This window comes from Carassius carassius, chromosome 10 (genome assembly GCF_963082965.1).
Source record: "Carassius carassius chromosome 10, fCarCar2.1, whole genome shotgun sequence".
NCBI lineage: Eukaryota > Metazoa > Chordata > Actinopteri > Cypriniformes > Cyprinidae > Carassius > Carassius carassius.
In genome coordinates this window covers 28,722,720-28,741,247 of record NC_081764.1, presented here as the reverse complement: position 1 = coordinate 28,741,247, position 18,528 = coordinate 28,722,720, and the positions used below count along the sequence as shown (strand labels likewise).

General features: G+C 38.8%; 1 protein-coding gene across 3 annotated transcripts in view; it reads left to right on the top strand.

The window, feature by feature from the left end:
• The window catches only part of LOC132152087 (potassium voltage-gated channel subfamily H member 7-like), a 76,789-nt gene that overhangs the window by 33,697 nt on the left and 24,564 nt on the right, over nucleotides 1-18,528 (top strand). For all 3 annotated transcript variants that reach the window (XR_009436474.1, XR_009436475.1, XM_059560770.1), the window contains exons 4-5: nucleotides 4,236-4,697; nucleotides 8,348-8,562. Coding sequence is in view for 1 of the 3 variants with exons in the window: in XM_059560770.1 (XP_059416753.1) it covers nucleotides 4,236-4,697; nucleotides 8,348-8,562 (677 nt within the window). In the remaining 2 variants the exon portion in view is untranslated. The remainder of the gene's footprint in view (nucleotides 1-4,235; nucleotides 4,698-8,347; nucleotides 8,563-18,528) is intronic.

Below are 18,528 nucleotides of genomic sequence, written 5' to 3'. Positions count from 1 at the left end.
CTTTAACAGTCAAGCTGGGAAGCATTTAAGCCTATCGTGTGGTTCCACTGACGTATGCGCACAGTTGAGGAACCCTTGCGCATGCATAGTAAAAGTATAACCTGTGGGGAAAAAGGCGTTTTAAACCTTATTTTGGGGCAAAGTCATCAACATTTTTCAGCGATTTTTATTATATTTTAGTTTTTATGTCCCGGTGACCACTGAAAGTGCAGTTCTGACTCTATGCCCATTAATTTAGATAGGAGCCTGGTCTTGTTAGTCTGAAATAGCTGCCCGGAGGCGTTACCAAGATGGCGGCCGAGTGGCACCACTTGCCTAAAAGGACTTTGTTGAGACCCAAGCAGCACCAACGCGACAGCTCGGAAAGCTCCGGCGTTGCCAAGTCCGCATTTTTTTTTCATCGAAATTGGGCTTTTTTAAACACTGTTGCTGCGGGTTTCTTTTCCTGTCCGTGGGTTGAGGTGACCCCAATAATGTCATATTTAACCCTTGGAATGTGAATTCTACAGGGGAACCCCATTTTTGAAACACGATTGGGCTAGTTTTTAGTAGTAATTGGCGGTTTTGAGAAAACCTGGCAACCCTGGAAAGCACTCGGAAATCCGCCAATGTTTCACATCCTCTGCCGAGAAAACTCCGAAGCCCGTATATCATCCAACACAAACGACCGCAAACATTCACCATGACACAGAGAAAATTCCCAACGATCCTGTGTGCATCTTGAGAGGAACGTCAAACTCGCAATAGTTTGCAGGAAACAAACTTTGAGAATCTATACACCTGTAGATTCTCGAATCGAACGCTTTAAGAATCTATACACCTGTAGCACCGGAGGACTATTATTCTACTGCGTGGAACTGAGGATGAACTGATGAAGACACGGTTTGATCTTTGGTTAACCAATCAGCACAAAGGTGCATTTCATTAACGCCAAAATGTTGACATTGAATATTTATCATGCTGTTTATTATATATATATATATATATATATATATATATATATATATATATATATATATATATATATAACAAAACATACACTGTTTCACTGTTTTAAATTGTTTTAAATGAAATGTAGCATGTCAAACTGTTGTGGCTGCTTGAAGTGTTATGCAACAACACAAATACAATAGAAACAGATGTCATGAGTTTTACTAGGACACCAGAAATGGTTTTGTAAGGCATCACATGTTCACAAAGCTCTCCTACACTCGATGCTGTGGAATTGCCAAATACTATAATATTTGATTAAGTTGGTCTCACTGGTCCATAAATTATTTAGCTTTATTTTATCTGTGGATGATATGAAGCTCAGGTAATGAAATCCATGTAGAGTCCTAAGGCTGCTTTGTCCTCCAGAGGAGAAAGATACAGATTGAGAGCTCATTTGATCTAATGTCTCCTCTCGTCTTCTCACTGAATTTCATTGATGCTGATGTCCCATTTTTCCTTCTATCAGAGACAATTCTGTTTGTTTAACATTTAGGAAGTTCTTGTTAAAGATTGACGGTGTGGGTAGGACCGCTTGGGTGCAGAGGTTTTGCTGCAGAAACCCCATTAGTGTAACCTTGTTTGACGGCGGCTGCTGCAATGCTGTGATTTGTATCCTTAGTATTTCTGGGGTTGGAAATTGTGATGTGCACAACAACTAATGGAAATTTTTTAAATGACTAGTCTAAAAGAAAAAAAACCCTCTGAAGACAGTCAAAAACAGTGAGTATGTGCAATCTATTTGAAATACTTAAACTATGAACCAAACAATCAAATAATTCCAGATACCTTATTATCTGAATTGTTCATATTTTCCACCAAAGTTCACATTTACAACAATAACGGCAACTAAAGCAGCAGACGGGGTGAATGAAAATGCAAATTCACTCTCTGACACTAGGTGCCGCTTCTGGACAAGCAGAAATTTAGCAGATACCATGGTTACTCCTGTAAACAAAGCAGAGCTAAACATATAATCACTATTTTATATAGAATTACGTATGTGGAGATAACATGAAAAATGTCAACAAAACCCTTTTGCAGAAAGTCAGTTCCCTTTCATTCATAATAATTCCCCCTTTAAACTGGTAAATGCGCTCTCACACCTTGCTTGCAGTGAGTAACATGATGAAAGTGCATGCTTGCAAGGTCTGACATGAAATGAAACTAATTATTTTTCCACTAACATTTGCACTTTTTACCAATTTTCAAAAACATAACATTAAAATGAGTATATTTCGACTAGTATTTCCCATGTTGACTAGCAGCAGCAGTTCCCTTTTATTCGATTAGTCAACCAGAGGTGTAAAGAGTACCTGAAAACCATACCTAAATAAAAGTATAAATCCCTTACAGTTAAAATTACTCCATTGCTTAATAACAGTTTATCTTATTAATTTTAAATTTGTAAGTCTTAAATCAACTTTTATTTTTAAATTTTTTATATATATGTATATGCGGCAACATGTAGTCCACAACTAATTTCCTTTCGAGGACAATAAAGTATACTACTACTACTATTACAAGTTTACAATTCACCAATTCCAAAACAACTTTAGTAAAAGTCTGAGATTATCTGATCTTAACAGTACTTAAAAATAGGCTCAAAGATGCACTAGTCAAAGAGACATGCCAGTGAAAAACAAGGAAGAGTTGATTTGTGAGGAGAACAATCACATTCATTTTTCTAAAACCAAAATAAAACTGAACACCTCAAATTGCAAAATAAAAAAACACAGTATCCTTATATATATCCTGATAAATAAAATAATGTTAAGTAAAATTAAAAAGTCTAAGCCTTCTTGCACTGGATGTGCTGGTTCCAGCCTCATTGCAGGATGCAATGTCCTCATCTCATATACTATAAAACACCTGTGATTCACAACTACTTGCTAAGGAACTTGCATTCACATAAAGTAGCCTTGTTGACAAGTTTGGGTGAGTAAGGGCTAAATGCACAATATACAATACTTTTCTTAGTAACACTTTATAGAACAATAAAGAATGTCATCTAACATTATTACATTAAATCTTCTTCCCAGAGCCCCTGGAGTACTGTACCTTCAGGGACCAAAGGTGGATGTAATTTTGTTTGACTGTACTAAAGCATAAAAATACCATAATATGTTTGCAGATACTTATAAGATCACATACTTGTTTCTCAGAGAAACACTACAGCCAGTTATTCTACTTTGAAATAAGTGTTCTGTGTTGGAATGCCTGTTTTGTGTTGGTCTGTACTAAAAAGACATACCTCTAAAAAGCTCTGTGACCAGAGGCAAATTAAAATGCAACTTATAAACTAAAGCTGATGATACACAGGACTTTTTGGGAAATGTTGCCACCAACGGGCAACCAGATGAGACACAGGGCCTACAACCGATCTAAGGTATCCAGATAGACATTTGTTATCCATTCTCAATGTGAAAGTGCCCAAGCAACATTGCTCAAAAAAAGTTGCCCAGCAAAATTGCTCAAAAAGTTGCCCTGTGTATCATCAGCCTTACAGTGCAAGGTTTGTTGTCTACCATTGTCAGTTGTGCTTGTTCATGCTGTGTGTCCTCAATCTGGCAACCCGCATGAATGACAAGTCTCAGGAGGAGGAGGTGTAACAACTCTACAACATCTTGAATTTTGACTGCAGTACCCATTTCAACCACCAGCTTTCAATATTATATATTGGGCCTTTAAGAAGGTGAAGGAAGACAGGTTCAGAAATTGTATTTCAAATTAAGGGACAGGGGGATTTTCTTTAACCTTTGTAAGGTGCAGTTTTTATAATTACTTTCTTAAATGTATCTGGTTATCCTTTATAATCACTGAAGCTGTCTACACTGCAAAATGAATCTTACATCATATCTGCACTTTGTAGTTTATGAGTACATTTGCATAAATGCAGTATTCAGAAAACCTTTATGCTTAGTAATGTGCAATAATAATAAAGAATTTGCATAAACATAATTTGATGCACCATGAGCTGATCTAAATCTTATGCCACAATCAACAACCATTAGTAGTGAATGTAAAATTTAATTAGTAAATGTAGTTTCAATGTACAGGGTTCCCTTATCTTGAAATTGGAGGGCATTTTGATTCATTTAGGTGGCATTTTTGCCCCAAGTCCCTTGTAATTTCCCCCGCCCGCTGGAGATGGACATTAACTTTGCCTTTTTATAAAATTTTATAAAATAACGCTATTTCTTGTTACCTCCTCTGAACCTTACTCTGTTCGTTTTTTCCTGTAGAAAAAGGACGTTTCTTTGGTTTTCGTCTGCCTGCACCACTAAGCATGCTGGGAGTGAGTAAGCAATCCCTCCCCCAGGAAGACCCGGATGAGGTGACCATCCATTTGGCTGATCAGAATGAGAAACACTCTTCCTGCTCGTCATCTGTCTCTCTTTCCCTCTCTCCACGTGAACTCCATCCACCCACTGGCGAGAGCTGTAGCCCTTCCTATGGAAATGACACCTGGGCTCTGATTGGCCAGAATTATCTGGGGTCATGCTCACCTATCTCAGAGCCACAGGATCACTCGTCTCCACGGGGCCCTTGGGAACGAGTGGACCCACAGGAGCCTTTGCCGACTGCATCTAGGAGAGCATCACGGGCCAGTATGTGCACATTTAGGAGAGTATCATCTACACAAGATTTAGAAGGACTCAGCACACAGACACAGAGGACGTACCGTGATCGCCATGCTAGCGAAGGTATACAAACACATCTAAACACACAAGCATAAGCTTTTAAGAAGAATTATATGACTGTAATTGGTTGTGTCAAAGGAACAGTTCACCCAAAAATGAAAATTTTAATAAAATGTACTATTTATTTTAGGCCATCCAAGAGGTAGATGAATTTGTTTCATTCACCTGAACAGATTTGGGGAAATTTAGCATTAAATCACTTGCTCACCAGTGGATCATCTGCATTGAATGGTTGCTGTCAGAATGAGAAACCAAACAGCTGATAAAAACATCACAATAATCCACAAGTAATCCATACTGTTACTCCAGCCCACCAATTTATGGCTTCTGAAGTGAAAACCTGTGTTTGTAATAAAAAAAAAATCCATAATTTGAACTGTAAACTGTCCCTTTTGGCCATAATCCATAATAATGTTTCTTCCAGTGAAAAGGTTCATCCCATTGTCCTCTCACATTAAAATCCACCCACACATTTGTTTAGAACGGTTTTGGACTGTTTTTTTTTTCACTTGATCTGTGCATATTTCTCTCCTGATTCAGACAAAATTACTTATTTTTCACTGGAAAAAATCTATATTATGTATATAGGACTTGTTTTTTATTTTGCTGGAAGGAAAAAGATCTAAGGATCCTCAAATGCAAACTGTGTTTTTTGCTTCAAGAGAGCAACCATACATTTGTGTTGTTTTACTTTCTTTATTTTATATTCATTCATTCATTCATTCATTCATAATAATTTAATCTTTTTATTATTCCATTTAATCATATAATCATTCATAATATTAATTTTAAACCATTTATATACTTATTATATTAATTGATTATTCATTTATATTATTATTATGTTTTATTATTTTTCCATTGTTGTTTAGTCTTTAGATTTGTGGTTTCAAGGATATTTGTGTTCATGAGTAAGAGATAAGAGAATGTCTTTATTCCAAGGTTTTTAATGTCACGGGACATTGTTGTGAAGCAGTAATTTCCATTGCTATTGATTGTGGTATAATGACACTTATTTGTGCTGGTCAGACAAAGTCTAAGCATTGAAACATACGTAACTATTCAGTAATCTTTGCTGTTTTTTATCATTACTTTATCATTCATCATTACTTCTGCTCTTCTCTGGCTTTACTCAGTCAACTGCTTGACTGATAGAAGATTGTTAACACTGGTTTTGGGTACCAGACAAGGATCTGGCACCCAAAGCTGGATCTGAAATTTCTGTTATGGAGGCATGATCTAACAGATTTTTATTATTACAAATTTACAGCTTCTCGAGTCACAAGAAGTTAATTGATGGACTGGAGTGTGGATTATTATGATGTTTTAATCAGCTGTTTGTACTCATTCACAGCATAAGAAACATTTTTGAGTGCTAAATTTCTCAATTTTTGTCTGAAAAGACACAAACTCATCTACATATTGGAAGGCCTGAGGATGTAAAACATGTTAACAAAATTTTAAAAACATTGCTTGCTTATCTCTGTGGGGACTTCCAATTTACATATGTTGAAATTATAAGATGGTTATTAATAACTATTAATTTAGAAACTTTATAATATAGAATGAGGCACTACACTACATATGAATAGGGTAGGATATTTAAGTGTGCTCAAATATTTAAAAGTAAAAACTAATCTTTTTTTCTTAGTCCTTGAAACTGACTGATGAAATCAAGAGACAGGGCAGCTTTTCTCATTAAAATGAGTAATTTTCTCACTGCCTTGACTTTGTAAGGCTCTAGGACACAGCAGATGTTAAACTGTGACCTATATCCTGAAATGTGTAACCTGAAATTGCTGAGCGTTAAATTCAACTGCAGCTGTTTTTATAGTTGTTTGGCACTCGGGTGTAGTTATTAATGGACTGACCATGTTTGTACTCCAGCCACGTTCTTCTTCTGTGATAGCTATAACATAATTAAAAATGTTGTTTTGTCTGTAGATAGATGTCTTTACAAGGACGAATGACTTTAGTTTTGGCCAATTATATGTCACATTAAATTTAGTTTTTTATTGCCTGTGTTAAATAAAAGGGCAATAAAATCCAGAGGAACGTGATGTGACTTGTTAGGTTAGTAAGACAGACAAACTTATATATTTTTAGTATATATTTCCATTATGATAAGCAATAAAATACAGTAAATACCTTGTACATGAAGTAAATTATAAGGTAAGAAATGTAGTTTATTGTACTTTTAATATGCAAAGGGTCATCTTATCAAAGACACACACATTTGCATATAATATCAAAAATGTAGAGTTCAAGAAAACTGTGACAACATTTTGATTTAATATGTTAAGCATCTCAAGGTTGTTCATTGAACAAGTGATTTATTATACTTTGGAAGAAGATACCAACGGGCATAATTTACAGCATTATTAAACACAACTAAAATTTGTATGGTCTATTCCTAATATAAAATATGAAATTGTATGTTTGCTATATTAGCGAAATGCCACTTTAAGAAAGTGTTTTTTGGAAGACGTTACCTAATGATAATGTAACTCTTAATATAAGTGAAAGTTTGGATTTTGTATATTTTTTTTTAAGTTCCAAAATACTGTGGGAAGTCAAAATTGTTCATTTAACCCAAAATCATTATTTATGCCTATACTTCCTCCCCACTAAATTATTTATTGTCTTTATGAACTGTCTTTTTTGTTTTTACTAACACATACCCTCATACACTTGAAAAACCTAATAGATCTCACCTGTCACTGGTGTTTTTGACTGCCTTTCACTGTCTTTCTCTCCTTACACCCTGTCCATCTGTGGTCTATTGCTTTCTCAGATAATGGGCATAGTATTAAAGGTAACAGAGCTGTTACTCAGCACATGCTTGCCTGCCTGCCTGTGTAAAGCATGCTCAGGCTTACACTGAATGCTCCTGAAACATACCAAATTAACAATCACAAAATACTGAAAAATAAGTGTGAATGTGCCAGAGGGACCGAGGAGAGATTTGCATGTGTAATGCCTTGCATGACGTGAAAGTGCATGTGAAATAAATAATTTGCTGGATTGTTTGAGCCGATATTTAAGAACTAATTTTGAGCTTTTGCAGCTTCTTCTGTCTTTCTTCTCTTCCTCTAAATCTCTCTTTCTGAACCTACATGGGTTTTCAACCTCTCAGGTTAAAGTTAATGTATTCCACAGGAGAATGGATTGTTTAGTTTCTTGTAGCATTCTTGTCATAAATCTTGTGGATCATTTCAATTCAGTCACCTGTTTATGATAGTAGAGTTCTTGAGATGATTCCAGATTCTTTTGACCTTTGACCTCTTAACTTTTCAAAAGTTAAATCATTCTTTGCTCCCCTTCCCCCCTTTCTTTCGCTCTCTTCTCATTGGCTAGTGTCGCGCTCTTGGATGGCTGGGGGTATGGCTAGGGCTTCACTTCTTTGATGTTAACCGTTGTCATGTCTCTGTTGTGCGTGCGTCTACTGTCTTTGTATGTTGTGTTTGCAATTGATTTAAATGTTGTTGTTTGTGGTGGTGGTGCTGGTTTTAATAATGTTGGTCTATAAATGCAGATTATTAACATGATCAGTGTTGATGTCACTATGAAAGTGACTCCTGATACACTGCTATTTTTTGATAGCGAGAGAGAGAGTTGTACCCTGCTCATAATTTGTGTATATTTGCTTTTAGGTCCATTTAATCAGATCAAGTCCAGCATTTTGGGTTCCACATCTGATTCAAACCTTACTAAGTACAGCACCATCAACAAGATCCCTCTCATCACTCTAAACTTCTCAGAGACCAACAATGACAAGCGGGCATCATCTCCGCATTCCTCAGAGAAAACCATCATTGCACCAAAGGTCAAAGATCGAACACACAATGTCACAGAGAAGGTCACACAGGTGAGCGATGGACATTACATCATGAAAACATTTACAGTCATGCCCAAAAGTATGGACACCCTTGGTAAATATGATCAAAGAAGGCTGTGAAAGTTAATCTGCATTGTTAATCCTTTTGATCTTTTATCTAAAAAAACCCCCACAAAAATATTACCTTTCATTGGATAATACGAATTTAAAATGGGGGGGGGGGGTCATTATGAAATATATGTTTTTATATATATGTTATATATATATATGAAGAATTTGCCTCAGAGTAATTCTCTCTTAGAACTTCTGTTCATACTGTTATGTGTATTAATCACTGCACATTATTCCAATGAATAATATGTTTGTCCTCCTAATCTTTAAACAAAAATAATATCTTATACCATTTGCCAAATAATATTTAATAATTGTTTAAGGGCTTTGTTTTAGGTAATGGAGCCTTTCTCAAATCCTTGCAAAACAAGTCATTTAAAGATGCAAGATTTTTGCGAAATAATGATGATATTTGAAAGCACCAAAACAAACACGCCCATACCCCAACAGGACCTCGCCCCTATTTTCAAAATAGATATAAAATGTCTGTTGATTCTACATATAAAGTCCCTCTGCTTGAAATTTGATATTTTCTGCACAATTAGCAGGATCGATAAAACAATAAGAAGTATGGAACACCATATTCTTCATACATGTATTTTAACCACATGTCTGGAATAAGTAGTAGGAACTAATCATGAAGCATTAAGTAATAAATCTAGTAGTGTATATGCAAACATGCACCACTAATGACTAAACACATATACGCAAAATACTGGCTCAGATTGTATCTCTTTCCCTCCTCTTCTGTCTATTCCTTTCAGTGGTGCTGTTTTTGTTTGTTTGCCACATTATTGACTTGTTGCCTGTAACTAACCAGATGGCCAGTTACACACCCAGATGGCTTGTTTCATCTTTTTTATTCTTTGTGTCATGCTGGTTGAAAAGTTGGACTCTAATTAAACTGGTTCTTGGCATCTAATCCTGAAATGTAGCCTCCCACACATCCGCAACCTTTATGCCAAACACGATTTCTCTCTTTCTGATTGACCCTTTTTTAATATATCCCTTTTTTAATACATATATTTATACTTTTTTTATAATAATGAAATCCTCAAATGAAAACTCATGAAAAGTTAATGAGCTCAGAGAAGTCACTTACATTCATGTGCAACCACGTGTTTTAACACATCCATATTAGATTAAAAATAACCAAGCTTTCCACAATGATAGTTTAAAGATAAACATAACTTTAAAGTTTAATCTGATGTAAACCAACAAATGTCACTTAAAGCAAGAGTTTGATTACCGCACTGCATTATAGATTAATAATTAAACCCTAATAATTTATTTATACACTGCATGGGTGAAGTAATTTGGCAGGACACAACTTGTCAAGTGGTACACAGACAATATCATATACAGTTATTAGGAGAACACATGGAGACAGCTCTGATTATTCTACTAATTAGGATGGCCTCAGTCAATACAGAGCATTTTTTTTAAACTGCTTCACCATTTTGAGACACTATGACCCAATTTGAGGGTAATGCACTGGATGAAAAAGACACTTTCTAATACAATATAATTAGGTTTCTACTCAAAACTGTTGATGAGAAATAATAATGTCAAACACATTATAATTTATATAAAGTTATAAACATACATTAAATAATTCAGACAATAACAGATTAAGTAAAAAATATAATGTTTGTTTTTGGGTTCAGTGCTTTTTCCTTTCTTTTTTTTTTAGATATCAAAGCTGTACTTTTGTTCAGCAAGGATGCATTAAGTTGATCAAAACACAGTATTCAGTTGATGAAAAGACAGAGACAAACTTTAAAAGACTTTACAATTTGTTACAAAAAAAAAAGCAAATCAACCTATTAGATTTCTGAAGGATCATGTGACACAGAAGACTTGAGTAATGGTGCTGAGAATGCCATCACAGGAATAAATTGCAATTTAAAAAACATTAAAATAATAAACAGTTGTGTTAAATTGTGATATGAATAAAATAAATGCAGCATACACTATTAAAAGTATACCTCTTAGTGGCTGCAGCCCATGGTCCTCCAAGCAGATAACTACATTATTCAGCCAGTTTGTGTAGTTGCATGTGTGTGTGTGTGTGTGTGTGTGTGTGTGTGTGTGTGTGTGTGTGTGTGTGTGTGTGTGTGTGTGTGTGTGTGTGTGTGTGTGTGTGTGTGTGTGTGTGTGTGTGTGTGTGTGTAAGGCTTGGCAATTACTGTCACTGAAAGCAAGAGGAAATTGTCTCTCATCCTCTCTGTATCAGTGGAGGAATGGAGAGGAGGGCTGTATGAGAATTGCCTCTGTGACATTGAGTCCCACAAGTATGCTGTCATACATCACTGTACAGATCAAAGCAGCTGTTGACTCATTTGTAATAATAACCATCCAGGGTGTTTCTGGATGCTTTAATACAATGCTGTGTATATAACCCTATGCATTTGTTTGCTCACTGAACACCCAGACTGGTCTTGTCTGTACAGACTGGTTCCCTGATGGGAAGGACATAACAGTCTTTCTGCATGTCATTTTTTTCTCTGGCTGGCTGGCTGGATGGTGTGCTGTGGTCCATGATTAACTCATGGCTGCCTCGGCTGTGACCCGTCACCATGTGGCCTTCTTTGAGCTTTTCACATTACCATCTGAGAGCTGGATCATGAAATTTGCATCAGCATGATGTATTTTCCAAAACTTCTATACAGTAGATATACAGTGTGATGCTCTATTGAAAAAAGGAGCTCGATTACTAAGTACTAAACAGACATACTCTAACATTCACATTGCAAAGCATCCTGGCCAATCAGAACAGATTATTTCTTGAAACAAGTTACAAAAATCTTTATGATATTGGCATCACAACCGTGATTATTTTAACAACTTTATGAACTATACTTACTAATTTAAATCTTTAAGTCTTAAAAGTACAGTAGGAAAAACAGTGAGTTCAGTTCTAAGGGTCAGAGAGGGTTGAAAATGGTCACAGAAAACTAATTTTAAAATTTGAAGATGGAAATCAACAGTCACTAAACAAATATGTATATTTATAATATAATATATTTGCTTAAACCAGTGATTCCCAAGCTTTTAGCTTAAGAATTTTTTTTTGTTGAAAAATAGTGATAATAAATGGATATTAATGTTTTTTGTTTGTTTTTAAAAAGAATATTAAAACATGAAATTATATTATTATTTTTTTTTTTATTAAATGTTTCTCTCTATATGAAACTAAAACTGCTTGTCTGTGGCCACCAAGTCACGTCTTAATGAGTTTATCATTCAACCGATTCATTCAAATGGCTGATTTGTTTAAAAACAAGGCTGTCTTTAATAATTAGTCACTGAATCTTTGGCTAGCTTGATCTATTAGAAACCTGGGCTACGGTGTACATTTTAGGACATCCTCAGACCTCAAATGGAAAGGCGTCATGCCTCAGACTAAAAGACTTCAGTCATCGGACAAAACGGCATCGCGCCTCTGACTGAAAAGCTTCAGGTCTCAGGAAAAACGACGTCAGGTGTCAGGTCTCATACAATTAACATTGAGACGAAACGGACTCAGACAAAAAGTCATCAGACGAAACGGACTCAGATAAAAAGTCATCAGATGAAACGGACTCAGGTGGACTATCGTGTTGCCCCGCCCCATGTGACGTCACACGCACGCCGTTCACAGGAAGTGGTATATAATGGTTGATTGATGGCAAAAGGAGGTAAGCAGCGTCTGATATTTTACATTTTAACAGTTTTATTCAAATGTTACACTAATTAAGTTATATAGGGAAGAGAACATGCTTTTCGAGAGTCTTGTGTGCACGTTTAAAAAGTTAGTTAGCCATATTGCAACTAGCGAGCTTTTATTTTGGCTAAGTAGTAAAATTACCCTTACGAAAAATAACCATGGTTTTACTATCAAAAAAAAAAAAAAAAACACATGGTCGATATAGTTAAATCAAGTGCCATATTACACATTCATCTGATCAGATATTTGATATGATTGCTGTTTCAGGAAAAATAATATTTTTATTTTCATTATGATTGTTGTAGTTATTTATAGTGGTATTTGCCTGCTTTAAGTAAGGTAACAAAACAACAATGCCAAGATATGAGACTTATATTATATCTAAGGGAAACATTCTATTGTAAGTTAAGTGGATGCATTACATTCATTGCATATTATAAATCATAATCTTAAATGCTATAACCACAAATAAGTAAACATTATAACACATTAAAACTGTTGTTATGTTGTTATGATTACTCATGAGATGATATGACATATTGCAAAGTTTATGTCATTATAAGTTTTTCTAATACATTATGCATTCATTATAATGCCATAAGAATACTCTTATAATTTGTTTTAAATACGGGCTTCATAGGAAGTGTTACCGTTAAGTTTAATCGATAATGTACTTCTTCACTGATGTTATACAATATCCTTATACAAATGAATTTTTTTTTACAGCATCTAATGCCTTTATCTTGCAGTGAAGGCATCTAAGAAGATGAATAAAATCAAGTGAGCCACAAAGATGGCATCGTCCAAGAGCACAGGCATGTATTTTTCTTTTCTGCATTGGTAAGAACACTATTAACTCAAAGAAAGTATATGTAAACATTTAAACATCATAGACTAATAATGAACAAGAGTGCAGATTAAGTAACAAATATATAAATGAAAACTACCCAAGGTCAGTAAACAATCTTTTAACTATTACTGTATTCGTTTTATAGAGTTCATCCAGAGGCAGTGAGTGAACTTTGTGTCCTGAAACCAGAATCAGTTGGGAAGAATGGAATCAAGTCTACCCCATAAAAGGCTTACACAGGTAATTCACAACTCTTGTTTGTTTGTGTGTGTGTGCGCACAGCTATAGCTTAATGTCCTCACGACTCATAATTTGTGTTAATTTCTTTAGGTCCCCCCAGATGCTGATGTCTTGGCTTCTGGTGCAAAACTAAGTCAGATTAATCCCAAGCCTTTGCTGACACACATACTTGAGGGCATGTCAAAAGTAGAGTTGTACCTCTTGGCAGTCCACTTTCATACCAATGTCCCCCTATAGCTGCAGGTGTTCCTAATGTTAATTTTCCCCCACTACCTGTGCTTGGTTTTCAGTTTGGCTGTAATTTTAAAATAGTCCAGACGGACGAGTGCATGATCCATTTGAAACATTCCAGTTTGGACTAGTGGAGGTAAAAAGCACCTCTGCTGAAAACGTTGCTCAGGTTACATTTATGAAAATTCAAAGAGGACTACCCAAACTTAAAGAGACCCATAAGTAGTACTGGCAGGTACAAGGTCAGACTGCAGTCACTGGTCTACACTGGTGTGACTTTGTGACTGACACAAAATCAGATTTCATAATACAGATGATTTGGCGAGATGATGCCTTCATAGCATCAATGAAAGTACTATTATAACGTTTACCTGGATGTGTATCTTTCAGTGGTATGAATGGACAGATTCTGTTCATATTATAGTATGAACCTAAGATTTATTTAGATCTTTTGTAACATATTAGATACATCACAAATTATAACAATAAATATATTGTACTTGCTATTAATTAGAAATATGTACATACTAAGGTGAATACTTTTTGTATTACATTTTCTGTAATGTATATGATATGCATATTCTTTTACTAGTTGTGTATATTTACGTTTCATACTGTCACACACCTGGACTCATTTTGTGTGTTTTTGCCCCTGTGACCCAGTTTCTGTCTCTATGTGGTTTGATTAGTTCCCAGGTGTGTCTAGTCATTTCCGCATGTGTCCCATGTCCCTGTTAATTAAGTCATGCCATCCACCTGTGTTTTCCCAATTATCCCTTGTACAAAAGCCTTGTCCTTTCAGTTCTGTTTTGTCGGGTCTACTCGTCTACTCGTTACTAGTTACTAGTTACTAGTTACTTGTCCACTTGTCCACTTGTCCACTTGTCCACTTGTCCACTTGTCCACTTGTTACCTGTTACTTGCCACTTGCCACCTGTTATTTGCTACTTACCTTGCCTATGTTTGATTTAATAAATCCTTGTTTCGTTTATCCCTCGGCTCCGTGTTCCTTCCAGCAGCGTAAGCCGTGACAGAAGACCCGACCTAAAAAGTTAAAAACTGCGTGTTTTCCCTCCGTTTTGTTTTCCGTTTTTTCACAGTCTTTTTCTTTCCGTAGTGTGTAATGGATCCCCTCTATCGCCCCGAATACCTCCTCCTCCTGCTGGAGCAGGAGGGACTTTCTCTCGAGGACCATACTAGACGGTTTCTCTTCCTAGCTAATGCCACCAGCTACCCGGACCACGCGCTCTGCACCTTTTATCACGCCAGCCTGAACTCCAGGTGCAGAGCGTTGTCGCCCGAAGATGGTCCTCGGGAGGATTTCGCCGCATTCATAGAGTGGAATCTGGTGAGAAATGGGTCACCTCTCACGGTCGGCCCAATGGAGGATCTCGCCAGGTCCACTCTGGACCCAGAGCCCAGCCTACAATCTCCCCACGGTACGAGGCATAAGCCCGAGCCCACCGATGACGGAGAGCCAGAGAGCAACCCGTCAGACCAGGTGCGAGAGCCGGCGACACTGCCCACCACGAGGGAGCAAAATGTGGAGCGCCAAATGGGTCAAAATGAGGGGGTTTCCAATTCACCTATGTCAGTTTCTCAGTTAAGCCCAGGACGGGCTCCTGATCCTCTGTTAAGCCCAGGAAGGGCTCCTGATCTTCCGTTAAGCCCAGGACGGGCTCCTGATCCTCCTTTAAGCCCAGGACGGGCTCCTGATCCTCCTTTAAGCCCAGGACGGGCTCCTGATCCTCCGTTAAGCCCAGGACGGGCTCCTGATTCCCCGTTAAGCCCAGGACGGGCTCCTGTTCCCCCGTTAAGCCCAGGACGGGCTCCTGTTCCTCCTTTAAGCCCAGGACGGGCTCCTGATCCTCCTTTAAGCCCAGGACGGGCTCCTGATCCTCCGTTAAGCCCAGGACGGGCTCCTGATTCCCCGTTAAGCCCAGGACGGGCTCCTGTTCCCCCGTTAAGCCCAGGACGGGCTCCTGTTCCCCCGTTAAGCCCAGGACGGGCTCCTGTTCCCCCGTTAAGCCCAGGACGGGCTCCTGTTCCCCCGTTAAGCCCAGGACGGGCTCCTGTTCCCCCGTTAAGCCCAGGACGGGCTCCTGATTCTCTGTTAAGCCCAGGACGGGCTCCTGTTCCCCCGTTAAGCCCAGGATGGGCTCCTGATCTTCCGTTAAGCCCAGGACGGGCTCCTGATCCTCTGTTAAGCCCAGGACGGGCTCCTGATTCCCCGTTAAGCCCAGGACGGGCCCCTGATCCCCCGTTAAGCCCAGGACGGGCTCCTGATCCCCCGTTAAGCCCAGGACGGGCTCCTGATCCTCCGTTAAGCCCAGGAAGGGCTCCAGCCCCAGAGCTTACTCCAATGCCTGCTCCTCCAAAATTCCCACCCTCCCACCCACTCCTGCCTCCTCCTCCGCTGTCGTCTGGCTGCCCCTCTGCTCGCCCTCAGCCTACCATCATTGTGGTGCAAGCTCAGCGGGACCGCCATCCTCCAGCGACGCCTTGGTCGGCGTCTCCCTCACCTCCGCCTCCAGCCTCTGGGGCCTGGACTCCGCCTCGGCCCGTTGACCCGTCGGCTCCACCATGGCTCCTAGCTCCTTCCTCTCCGCCGTGGCCCGGCAGTCCACATGCTCTGCCTGGCTCCCTCGTCCCTCCGGCTCCGCCTTGGTCTGGCGTCGTCCATCCTATGCCTCGGGACTCCACTCCTCCGGCTTCGCCTCATCCCTCCGTCCCTCCGGCTCCGTCAGGCTCCTTCATCCCCTCGGCTACACCTCAGTCCTCGGTCACTCTGGCCTCACCGCGGCCTTCCGGATCCACATCGCCGCGTCAGTCACCAGAGCCATCAGTTCCGCCTAGGACCTCCGGCTCCTCCCCGTCACCCTGGCTCTTCGGCTCTCCGTCTCCGCCTCGGGCTCCTCCTCCACTTGCTCCGTTGCCGTGGGTCGAGTCCCTGGAGTCGGTGACCATTCCTCCTCCATGGCTCCTTCCACCGTCGGCCCCACCTTGGGCCGTTATGGCTGTGGCCTGGGTCCTGTTGGGTACCTCCTGCTTCAGATCCTTCCTGTCTCCTCCCTGGCTCCTCCCTCCGTCATCTCCTCCCTGGCTCCTTCCTCTGTAGTCCCTGTCTGCTGGCCCCCTCCTGGGAGGCTGTCCTCCACCGGAACCTCCTCCCAAGTTCCCACCCACGCCTCCCTTTGTTGTTTTTACGGTGCGAGGACGCACCTACCGGGAGGGGGGAGTACTGTCACACACCTGGACTCATTTTGTGTGTTTTTGCCCCTGTGACCCAGTTTCTGTCTCTATGTGGTTTGATTAGTTCCCAGGTGTGTCTAGTCATTTCCGCATGTGTCCCATGTCCCTGTTAATTAAGTCATGCCATCCACCTGTGTTTTCCCAATTATCCCTTGTACAAAAGCCTTGTCCTTTCAGTTCTGTTTTGTCGGGTCTACTCGTCTACTCGTTACTAGTTACTTGTCCACTTGTCCACTTGTAACCTGTTACTTGCCACTTGCCACCTGTTATTTGCTACTTACCTTGCCTATGTTTGATTTAATAAATCCTTGTTTCGTTTATCCCTCGGCTCCGTGTTCCTTCCAGCAGCGTAAGCCGTGACACATACATTGTATGATATAACAAAGAAGATTTTTTATTAGTTATTATAAAAATACTTTTCATTGTCAACTATTTCATTGTGTCTGTCAAATTATTTTCAGGCACATTTTATTTAAATAATTTTAATTTACAAAATATAAAATTTTACATTACAAAATTTTTTTAATGATGGTAGGTATTAAAGGTATGCACTGCAACTAACTGAAAAGGTAAAAAATAATAAAATAAATTATAATATAATCACAGTTATTCTTAAAAATCTAATATACTAATATACATTCACTGCTCAAGAAACATTGGTCCCTGATAATAAACCATAAAACAGCAATTATGCCAGATCTGATTAATTCTTCCTGACAAGGTGAGTGGCACACCAGAATCCCAGATGTGTATTTCCTTGACCCTTCTAATCACCCTTCGCACCAGAAGTCTGAGGTGTGCAGTGGCCTGTGTTTTTTCACAGTCCTGTTTGCTGAACTGCTTGGCACATTTGAAAGGTGGAATGATCCGTCTAGCACCAACACTGGAGAGCATATCTTCAATAGTGGACCCCTTGTCTGCCATGACCACATCTCCACTGCACCACACAGAGTTACCCCAACCAGACCTTTGAATGTGGTAGTGCACTTATAACTTCAGAGTGGAGTTTCAGTGATGTAGGGCTTTCACAGCAGATTTCTGTACAGTCCAGGATGACATGCAGGTTTGGATTGAACAAATGGTAATTCTCTTGCATGGAGGAGCTTATTTGTTGCCTGGACATCTAAATGGGTACTGAATCCAGGTAATCGTCCTGCTCAGCATGGCCACGCTTACCCAGAAAATGTCAGCAATAACTTGATTGGCTGAAACAAACAAATATATATTTAATTATAAGACAGAACGATTGTTTTTACAAAATCATTTAATTCAACAACTAATGTTAGTGTTAGACTCATACAGGTATGTTATAATTAGACCAAGATTTCAATCTAATAGCTTGAAAGAATTCGCTTTACACAGACGTAAAGTGACCATGGTTTTATTATAGTAAAAGTGTAGTAACATGTTTTTTTTTTTAGTGTAATGATTAACGTACCATTTGTATAATCACAGTTTTACTATAAACACCATGGTTAAACTATGGTTAGTGTAGCAAAACCATGGTTAATCTGTGGATACCATGATATAACTATATTGACCAACAAATTATAAGAGTATTCTTATAAACTTTGTAATATGTAATATCATCTCATGAGTAATC